The following is a 10,361-nucleotide window of genomic DNA, read 5'->3' on the forward strand; positions in this document are numbered from 1 at the left end:
TCCATTTATCTTCCTCAAGTACATTTGTCTGGTTTTTCTTCGGAAATGATCCAATAGAAATAAGGCAACTGTTCTTTTTCATGCTTATTAAAAGTACAGAAAAATATCTTTATCAGTTGCACCTATCTTGAACGAGTTATTTTTCAGGAGGAAATAATAGCCCAGGTTGAAGCTAGTTTTTATTCTAATTCACAGGAAAAAAAATATGACTTCCCAGGAATAGAGATATTTTGTCACCGTATGAAGACTGGAATTAAGTAGTCAGGCTTACATTTTATCAATGATAAGCTTTTTTAGACATTTTTGAAAAATGAGTAATTTTGGAGAAGGACCACAACTTCATTACAAGTCATTGTTGGGATGAAATTCTATACCTGCTATCTCTCACTCTGAGGGTTACTAAGAACTGTCTTGTGAAAAAGAAACAATTCTATTTGTCTACCGCACAATATTGTGTCTCAACAATGCTTTTGCAAGGAAGATTCACACAGGCTTCAAGCTATTTTACAAGATTAGCCAATCTACTTCCAGGCATGTTTTTATGGAATATCAGTGTTGCTATAACTAAGTTCTTTTCAGTTTTGTTTGTTTTTTCTGATGGAACATATTTTTGTTTTCACTTAACATACAGTATAAGGGTTCAACAAGTTCTCTGCCAGAGATGTATCCAGCACAGAAATAAAAGAAAATTTTCTGTCTTTCACTGAAACTTATTTGACTTGATACGCTCTGGTAGTATGTACCAAAGGGAATCTAGACCACCTCTATCAAAATTTTCTTTATGGGGAAAAATATTCTTTTTTAAGAACTTTTCACTTCCTTTTTGTTTTCAGAGCATCTTCCATATAGGGCTTTGTCTTATCAGATTAAATAGGCATCAAAATGGGGGTTTGGTCTAGAGGAAAAATAGATGCATTTGGATTTGCATTTGGATGTTAAACTGCTTTTTGATAGAACCTTGACATCATTGGTTCCATGCTAGGATGCATTTTAGAGAAATTGAAGCATGTAGAGAGATATATGAGAGTCTATAAATTTGCCTCAACTTATCTTCTTTATAGACCCTTACAATTCTTCCAAAGCAGTTTTCGATGATGACTGTCATAACTGTATTTGCTGATTCAGAATATAAACCTTCTGGAATACAGAGAGCTTTTGTATCTTTTCTCTGTACTGGCCAACATTTAATTTCAGGATGCTGCTTAGGAAATGAGACTTGCCATATGTTTTCTTTTTGCAACTCTGAATTCAGAACAGTCAGTAGTTCTCCACTGTCCATTCTTCTGGTCTCCCATTTCCTAACGATACCCCAGCCTTTTTTACAAGCCAATGTTTTCATAAAAGACTTTCCAAATTTGTCCCAGAATTCTACCAAAACTCTTCTGATGCCTATTTCGGTAGCCATGTTGCTTGCTGTCTATCTTCTGTTCTACCACATCAAGGCCAAGATCCTGATTCTCTGCTGCTGCTCTGTGCCATATTGCTGGTGGGTTCTGGTCTTAAAGTCAGTGCAATCAGCCATGGGAGAATCATCCCAGTGGGGAGAGATCCTTTGGTGTTTAGAGCCACGTGAGTGACTCGGACACTACTCCTCTCTCTTCTGACCCCATAGGTCCTGTGATCGTGGCTTCCCTATAGCCCTGATCATCCCTGGCTCCCATTTCGTCCCCTTGAGGCCGTTGACAGCAAGCATAACATAGTGCTGGTTTCATGCTGCTTTAAGTTCTGGAAGGGGACCACTGAAACCCAGCTAGCCCAAAATTTGGGGAAAGTAAAGGCCAGTTTTCCATCCACACTATCGAGCTGTGCAGTGTGATCCTCCGGCATACTCAAGGATGTGGGTCCAGGTGATCAGTTCTGTCTTGTATGTATTTGGGGCTGGGCCAGACAAAAGAAGCCAGGCACAGAGGCATCCTGAACTCTCTACCCTGGTGTAATAATAATCAACCCTCACTTATTGATAATGGAAGATGAAGAAGCAGACTGACTGTAAACAGCGGCTATCAACTGGTGATTTTGCTTTGCTGAAATACATGAAAGATTAAATGGTTCTCGCACAGTCCGTCACAGAAGTCACCTCACTCAGCAACAGGTGGCAACTGATTCTATCCCAGGAACCAGAATAGCATCTCCTGAAATCTATTTCTGTAGCCTGAAACTGTAAGGTGTAGAGTGCCTCCTTGAGATATGCTGAGGAATGTTAACTCCTAAATTAAATGTTGAGTTGAGGGTGCTCAGCACCTTGCAGGATTGAGCCCTCAGCCCCAGATTCAGCCCCTTTTCAGCAACGCGTGCAGACCCCTTAAAGTAAAAGGGACTTGAGCATGTGCTTAAAGTTAGGCACATATTTTAAGTTCATTGCCAAATGAATAGGGATGGCCATCAACATAAGTGCTTTGTTGAACTGGAGCTGAGGCTGTAAAGCTGAACGTCTAATGAACCTCACTTAGAGGGCAAAATGTGGTACTGTTTGCTTTGTGTGTGCAAGAGTTTTTTAAATTCATGACTAAGGGTCTCGGATGGATTTCGTTTTAATGATGTAAAATGTAAGATTAATACTGTAAGATTAATAAATTTAAAATAATTTGCTTCAACAAGATGTATCGACTGGTAACTAAACAGGTTTTTAACATTTGTAATATACAACATATATATGAATGTAAACTCTTCAGTTTAATATTTTGGTTGAACTTTCACTGAGACATTTTTAGTGAGGACAGTTAGCATATTATAGACCTTCTAGGATTTTTGCCTAAGTTCAACAGAAATATAAAATAACCTATTACACGACACAACATATTTCTTTTACTTAAAAGGGTAAAACATGTTATCGTTGGAGTGTAAGAAAACTGCTCTCTTGCTTGTCAGTTAAGTTTATCTTTTTCAGTTGTTCATTAGTAGATTGTAGTAAATGTAGCCCATGTCCTTTAGCCCTTACTCGCCAGTGGGATGACTTGCTTGAGTGAGAATTTGCAGTGTCAGCCTCTGTAATTAGACAGAGAAATGTGTAAAATAGTAAAAAAAAAAAAAAAAAAAAAAAAAAAAAATTTAAAGGAATATTCAGAGATTTGTACAAATGTTTTGACATTTAGGATCTTTCACTGACTAATGAAATAGTGATAGTTATTAGAATATTTCTTTCAAACCCTTGGCTTTAAATCATTATCTTTAGGATTTCTTTCTCTCTCTCTCTCTCTCTCTCTCTTTCTCTCTCTCTTTTAATGGAATACAGGTGTATAAAATCTCAAAATAATTGATATAAGAATAAGTCCTGTTTTAATTGTCGCGAGGGTTTCAAATTGACATCTGTTTATATTTCAACAGTTTGAACAGCCATATCACAAATATCTCCTATTCAACCTTCCTTATGAAAGTCAACTGAAAAGCTATTTTTTAGTGCTTATCACAGGATTGTTAATATAACAGTTAATTCTCCTACATCATTGCCCCCTACATGATTATTTCACAGCACCAACACAATACACATGCTGCACACAAAAGATCAAAATGATTCCAGCTTGTTTGAGGCAGTGAAAAGGGTTTATGATGCTCTAGACACAAGATCAGTCATTTAGCAGAACGGAATTGCAACTGCATATGTATCAAGGTAGATCAAAGGTGGCCGAAAGGCTGCACATTTACATAGGGACATGGGTGATGCTATGGGAACCCAGTAGCTAAGTTCTAAGAACAGTTTTGGAAACAAGGGAAATAAGGAAATTTGGTGGAGATTGTTTTTGTTTGCCTTTTTTTTCTTTACCGTCCTGTATTATAAAAGGTGTAAAGGTTTCATGCACAGCAAGGACATTCAGGGCCAAATCCTCAGCTGGGTGAATTAGCGTTGATTTCAGTGGCGCTATTCTGGCTTACTCCAGTTGAGGATCTAGCCCTGAATGTCATTGCTGTGCATGAAACTTTACCATCCTAAAATGCCTTGAACCCTTTATTTTTGTTTTTTTAATCCAAAAAATAGAGATGCAGTTATAGAACTTACAAAATTTACTATCTTAACTTGGATAGAAGCATTGATTTGACTCCTAAACTTTTAATGCTGTTTTACCATCTTCTGAATATGTAAATATCACTTTGTTTTGCAGGAATACAAGCAAAAGGAGAATAACCACTATAAAATCCAAAGGTGAGAAACAAATATTATGCTATTTAAAAACATCTTTCTCAATGTAATTTATATTGTATATGCAAGCCAAAGTAATGAATCTGCACCATGGATAAGGGGAGACATGATAAAACTATATAAAATGATCAATAATATTGAGAAGGTAGATTAGGAGCTTCTGTCCATCCTGTCTCATAACATAGGAACCAGAGTATCAGGGGGTAGCTGTGTTAATCTGTATCCACAAAAACAACAAGGAGTCTGGTGGCACCTTAAAGACTAACAGATTTATTTGGGCATAAGCTTTCGTGGGTAAAAAAACACTTCTTCAGTTGCAACCAGAGGAGATTCAATGAAATTGAAAGGTGGCAACCTCAAAACCAGTAAAAAGAAATAATTTCTAATATAATGCATAATTAAGCTGTGGAACTCTTTGCCATAGGATGTGGCTGAGGCCAAAAACTTGACAAGATTCAGTAAGGACTGGACATTTATATGGATAACAAGAATGTCCTGTGTTATAAAAGTTAATGCTAACAAATTTTAAAGGAGTATTAAACCTCATGTATTGGGGTGTACATCAATCGCTAACTATTAGGGATTAGGAGGAGATGTAATGGAAAGGGCAGATCACCCCAGATCTGCCTAATGAGAGGTTTCTTGCATCTTTCTATGAAGCATCTAGTGCTGGCCATTGTCAGAGACAATATACTGAGTTAGACAGACCACAGATCTGAACTATATGGCAATTCCTTTGTCTCTCATCAGTTGCAATACTCTTGCTGCATAATAGGGAGCTATCACAGTCAGCCTCTGAGCATAGTTTAGGGGCCCAATCCACTCACCTTGAGCATCAGATTTAAGCGAGTGGCTCTTACCTTTCAGAGTGCTGGACATCTTCTTGCTCCTGCTTACTGTCCCTTCTCTCATCTCTACGACATTCCACTTGCTCCCCTCAAGCCTCTTGCCTAGTGGCTCCCCTTACATTCTTCTCCCACTCTCCTATTTGTGCCTTCTTTCATGACCAGTCTTCCCTCCACTGCCATTCGACACCCCCCCCCCCCACTTCAGGCCCTCTGTGTAATCATTTTGCTCTGGAGTCTTTCAATCACAATCCACCAAGCATAGCTTTGTAAAGAGTGAAAATCAATCCCTGAATGAAACAAAAACAAAAAATCTACGTAACCTCCCAAGAGACACAGCAAATTAATTTATTCAACTGATTTGTTCTTTACAGGCAAACTTAGCCTCCTTTCCTTGCATCTGCTGATGTTTCCCCAATACTCTCCTACACCCACCTCCGTCTGTTGTCTTTTTTGTTGTGCTTTTGATCTAATTTGTATCATAAGCCTGTTGCAATAGGAACCTTAGCAATTGACAAAAAAGATCTGAAGACATTAACTCTTAAGGAACTATAGAAATAAAAAGGACCTTTTTGGCTCTTGGTCTGTGGAAATTTTATAGGACAGTGGGACTGTGCAGCCTCAGAGACTAAATGCAGTTCTAGGGGGAATGTTCCTTGTTTTGTGGATATGAAACACACCATTAGTCATCCTAGGCTGTCTTTTACCCTGAACAGATCTGGACTGCTCCCAGCTTCTGGCAGCAGGGCTGTTTTGGATGCAGTCTGAGACTCCACTGAACATGCCCAAGTCCCTGCCCTGGAACCAGGTTGAGGATCAGGAAGATCCCAGACTTTGTACTGCTCTCAAGGGTTGCACTTCAGCAACAAAATAAAACAATCAGTTTCCATGTGCCAGCTCACAACTGAACACGTAAATCCGATGTAGAATTGCCAGCAATGTGTTGAGCTATTTCTGTAGCTGTGTGCACAAATGTATGTGCGCAATGATGCATTTTTGCATGTGCAAGTGAGCTTCCTTTTTATAGACGGATTGCACAATGAATGCCTTATTCTCCTCTAACGTCAGTTTTACACCAACATATTTCCACTGCCTTCGGTTGAGTTACCCCAATTTGCCCTGCTGTAAATGAAAGGAGTTTCGGGACCTGATTGTTTTGTGTCTGGAGTCCACCTTTACTGGCCCTCTAATCCCTAACAACAGAGAATATATTTTGGAATGGGCAATCTGTGCCGTGATGGGGATGCTGTTGACGAATCCCGATTTGAAGAGTGCTGAAGACTCCCATCACCGTGCTAGGCTGGTGACTCCCCCGCAATGGAGCAGAAAGGCCGCGAGTGCCAGTTTGTGGAGTTTAGGCTAGGGAAGCTGGGTGATTTGCCCCCATTGTGGAACCCAGAGTTGAAGAGGTGAAGCGTCAGACCCCTAACCCACTGGAGTCAGGGGTGTATGAGGAAGGGAATAGCCTGCAGGAATTGTGGGCAGCAGATGGTTTGTATTTTTAATTATTGCCCAAAGCACTAAGAGCTCTGAGGCCTTTTTAATAGAATGAATGAGTTAAAATAAAAGTATGTGGAGGCCACTTTCCTTTTCCCTGCTCCCATTGCCCGGGCAGTATGGCTGCTGAGATCAAGCAGCCACCACCAGAAGCCCATCTGGAGTGGAGGATTGCACAAGAGAGAGGGTCAAGCTGAAATAGTTACTGCACACGCAGGCTGTGCTAACTTGTGCCACTTTGCACCCCAGGCTGGAGGGGGAAGAACCTGGTGGAGCATGGAAGAACCCCCATGGGGCTCCTGCAGAGGGGTTTCCATGCAACTGGGAAGAGCAGGAGGAATGTGCCATGGAGGTAGCAGCCTCATTTCCATGCTTCTCCTCCCCCAGCTGGGTTCTCCTGCTGTAGGCTGTCTCCTGTGCTTGCAGCAGCAGACAGGAGCTTTTAACCCTATATTAAGACATTGCCAAAGTCAGTAGGGCCACAATTTGCCCCATCTCCTCCTCCTAGCTTTCTGTAAAGTCCATGTCACTTTCCTGTTTATCGTTTTAAAAACAAAATGCTTCCATGCTCTTTTCCTATTAAAAATATTCCCAGCAGCAGCCAGCCCTGTATTCATGAGCAACCCTCCTATAACATGCCGGCACATGCAAATGTTAGGGAAAAGGTTATTACACGGTATTCGTTAGAATGAAAGATAATGAGTTAAAATTATTAAACAAAGAGTTGACAAGTCCCCGGCTTGAACCAAATCTTTGTCACCATTTCTCCTTCAAGTGCATTGTATTTCCCCCCGCCCCCATTTTTAAACTTGCAGTAATGCTCATGCTTTTCTCTTTAGCGCTGAAATGAATGAATTTACTTCAGAATTAAAATGCTCCTTTCTCTATTATTTTATGTAAATTTCTTGCTACACTTGCTGATTCCCAAAATCATCTGTGTTTAAATTGTTTCTCTGGTATATTCCTATTTGATCCTGCAGGGAAATTGTGGTACTTTATTTGTGACATCACTGCCATTTCCATGCCAGATCTGTGATGTCAGTGTGATTGTGACTTCACTTCAGGGTCGAGTAGTTAGAGAAAGTGGAGTGTAACAGACAAAGCTCCTATTCAGTCAGACTGCAGATGTCAAGTAAATTGCTTTGAGTGGAACTGTTTTATCAAACTACCTCGAGAAACAATGAAGGGGGACTTTCTAAATCAGCATGCAGTATTTGTGCACAACAATCCAATTAACAAATAACAAGCCTTGTAAGCTACACAGTGTGTTGGAAATTCATACCTAAGAGTATAATACCAACTATACTTATATAATGAGCCTAAAACAGTGATGGGTTTTAAATTAGCTGTTACCACCCAAGAAGAAAAGGAGTACTTGTGGCACCTTAGAGACTAACAAATTTATTAGAGCATAAGCTTTCGTGAGCTACAGCTCACTTATCTTGGAGTCATCATGGATAGTTCTCTGAAAATTTCCGTTCTATACCCAGCAGCGGTCAAAAAGTCTAATGGTATGTTAGGAACTGTTAGGAAAGGGATAGAAAATACAACAAAAAATATCAGAATGACACTATATAAATCCATGGTACGCCCACATCTTGAATGCTGCGTGCAGTTCTGGGTTGCCCCATCTCAGAAAGGATACAGTGGAACTGGAAAAGGTTCTGAGAAAGACAACAAAGATGATCAAGGTTCTGAAACAGCTTCCGTATGAGGAGAAACTAAAACGATTTGGGCTGGTCAACTTAGAAAAGAGACAGCTAAGGGGGGATACGATAGAGGTCAAGATGAAACCATGACTGGTGTGGAGAAAGTGAACAGGAAAGTGTTATTTACCCTTTCACACAATACAAAAACCAGGGGTCAGCCAATGAAATTAATAGACAACAGGTTTAATACAAACAAGAGGAAGGACTTGGGCAGACAACATGCAACTGACTGTGGAACTTATACTTTTGGCATCACAACATCCCATGGCAATAACTGGGTTCAAACAAGAACTAGATAAGTTCCTGGAAGATGAATCCATCAATGGCATCCCCTGCTCGGGGTGATCCTAGACCGAGAAGCTGGGAGTGGATCACTCCAAAATTGCCCTGTTCTGTGCACTCTCCCTCATGCGCTGGTACAGGCCAATGTCACAGACCGGATACTGGGGGCAAGATACTGTAGTCTGATCCAGGGTGACAGCTCTTATGTTCTTATGAGTTGCATAGCATTTCCGAAAAGCTGTTGTCTATCCTAATTCTGATCTGCTGCAGGAAAGCTTTCTGTAGTGTGTGTGTGAATATATGGTTGCATAAAAACATTTTGATTTATTATTTGCTTTAATTTTTTTTCTCCAAGCTTTCTGGGGTGAGTCTGATGACAGCAACTCAGAAATTGAAGCCGCTCTGCGTCCACAAACCCATGATACATATGCAGATGAATTTGATGACTTCTATGACTAACGTATTTAACACGTGCTTAGGTGGGAAAATGTAAGCTGTATTCTCTTGCAGAAACTGCAGTTTTATTCTGTGTGTTTGGGTCCATATTTCTGCAATGTATCTAATATCTTGTTTGGCTGTATAAATGTTGAACAAATAATGTTCAATGTCTCTTTGCTTGCATACATGTGTTTTTATTAAACATATATTTTAAGAAATACTTTGAATTCAGACAGATTTCTTTAAAGTTGTCCATACTTTTTCAACAAAAATCAGCTGATGAAAATGTGTGTGTCAGTGGTTGGCTGTTCCCCACGGATGGAAGGAAGATGATGGTATCTCCTTAACTATCTATGTGCTATTATCAGACTCAGTTCTAGTTCCTATTATTATTCTGGATGTTTTGAACTTTTTTGAGGTAACATTTTTTGTGGGGGTTGGGAGTTGGATCAGTCCATGTTCTGTCACATCTCTTCCTCCGACTATGGGTCAGAGCCAGTTCACCATCAGCATCTCTCCCAGCCCACATCCATGACCTCCCTGCTGGCCCACAGTGCATGGCACTGTGCAAATACATAGAGTAAGATATGAGCCCCTTGTTAAAAACAATATTCACAAGAGAGTTTGACACACATTAGGAGGGTGGGAAGACAATGGGCACGGTAAAATAAGAACGAATGTGAGGTTACTCCCACTAATTACAAAATGTAGCGGATTCTGTACTGGTCGTGGATTTTTAAAACCTGTTTATAAGCTACTTTTTTTTAAAAAAAGGCAAGTAGAGATTGCTGGAGACGTCAGATGGAGGGGAGGGAAGAGGAAAGGAGGTGGCAGAGGATGAATAGGTAGGAAAGAGGGTGGAGCGAAAGGGTAGAGTGGTGCGCTGGGACAGGGACTGGAAAGAGGAGGGGGAGGGAAGGGTGAAGATAAAGATTAGTTTGAAGACTGGGGGCAGCGTGGTGAGGTAAGAGGTAACGTATGATCTCGTTAAGAAACATGTTCAATACAGCAGTAAAATCACCCAATGGTGGAGAATGGGACCCTGTAGTTAGTGGATGCAGGCTGTCATGTCCTGCCTCTCCTTGTGAGAAGAGAGTCTGTGGGGAAGAAGCTGAGGGCAGAGCTCCCTGAAATCTCAAGTGTCCCTGGAGATGTGAGGCAGTGTGCTGAGTGGAAAAAACTAGTCAGCCCTTGGAGCAGATCCAGAATCCGGATACCCTGCTCCTGCCCAGGTTCAGCTGCAGCAGCTGCCTTTCTTCCAAAAGCTGATCTCAGCCAGAGAGAGAGTTGGGAGATGGTGCGATTTCCATCAAAGATGGAGAGCTGGGCGCAATCTGCCCATCACTGCTGTCTCAGACCTTGGCCTTTCATCATTTCCCCAGTTGCTTTGTGTATATGCTAAAAAGGATGGGGGGGGAGGGGGAAGATTTGATCCTTGTTCTGTATTTGCCAAGA

At 40.7% G+C, this 10,361-nt stretch overlaps 1 protein-coding gene across 6 annotated transcripts in view; it reads left to right on the forward strand.

Annotated features, from left to right (window-relative positions):
* Positions 1 to 9,126, forward strand: part of KIZ (kizuna centrosomal protein) — a 108,862-nt gene extending 99,736 nt beyond the window's left edge. For all 6 annotated transcript variants that reach the window (XM_043512166.1, XM_038396414.2, XM_043512165.1 and 3 more), the window contains 2 exons: positions 4,098 to 4,138; positions 8,824 to 9,126. In XM_043512166.1, coding sequence (XP_043368101.1) covers positions 4,098 to 4,138; positions 8,824 to 8,927 — 145 coding nt within the window. In that variant the 3' untranslated portion in view covers positions 8,928 to 9,126. The remainder of the gene's footprint in view (positions 1 to 4,097; positions 4,139 to 8,823) is intronic.
* Positions 9,127 to 10,361: the final 1,235 nt, after the last annotated feature.

This window comes from Dermochelys coriacea, chromosome 3 (genome assembly GCF_009764565.3).
Source record: "Dermochelys coriacea isolate rDerCor1 chromosome 3, rDerCor1.pri.v4, whole genome shotgun sequence".
Taxonomy (NCBI): Eukaryota; Metazoa; Chordata; order Testudines; family Dermochelyidae; genus Dermochelys; species Dermochelys coriacea.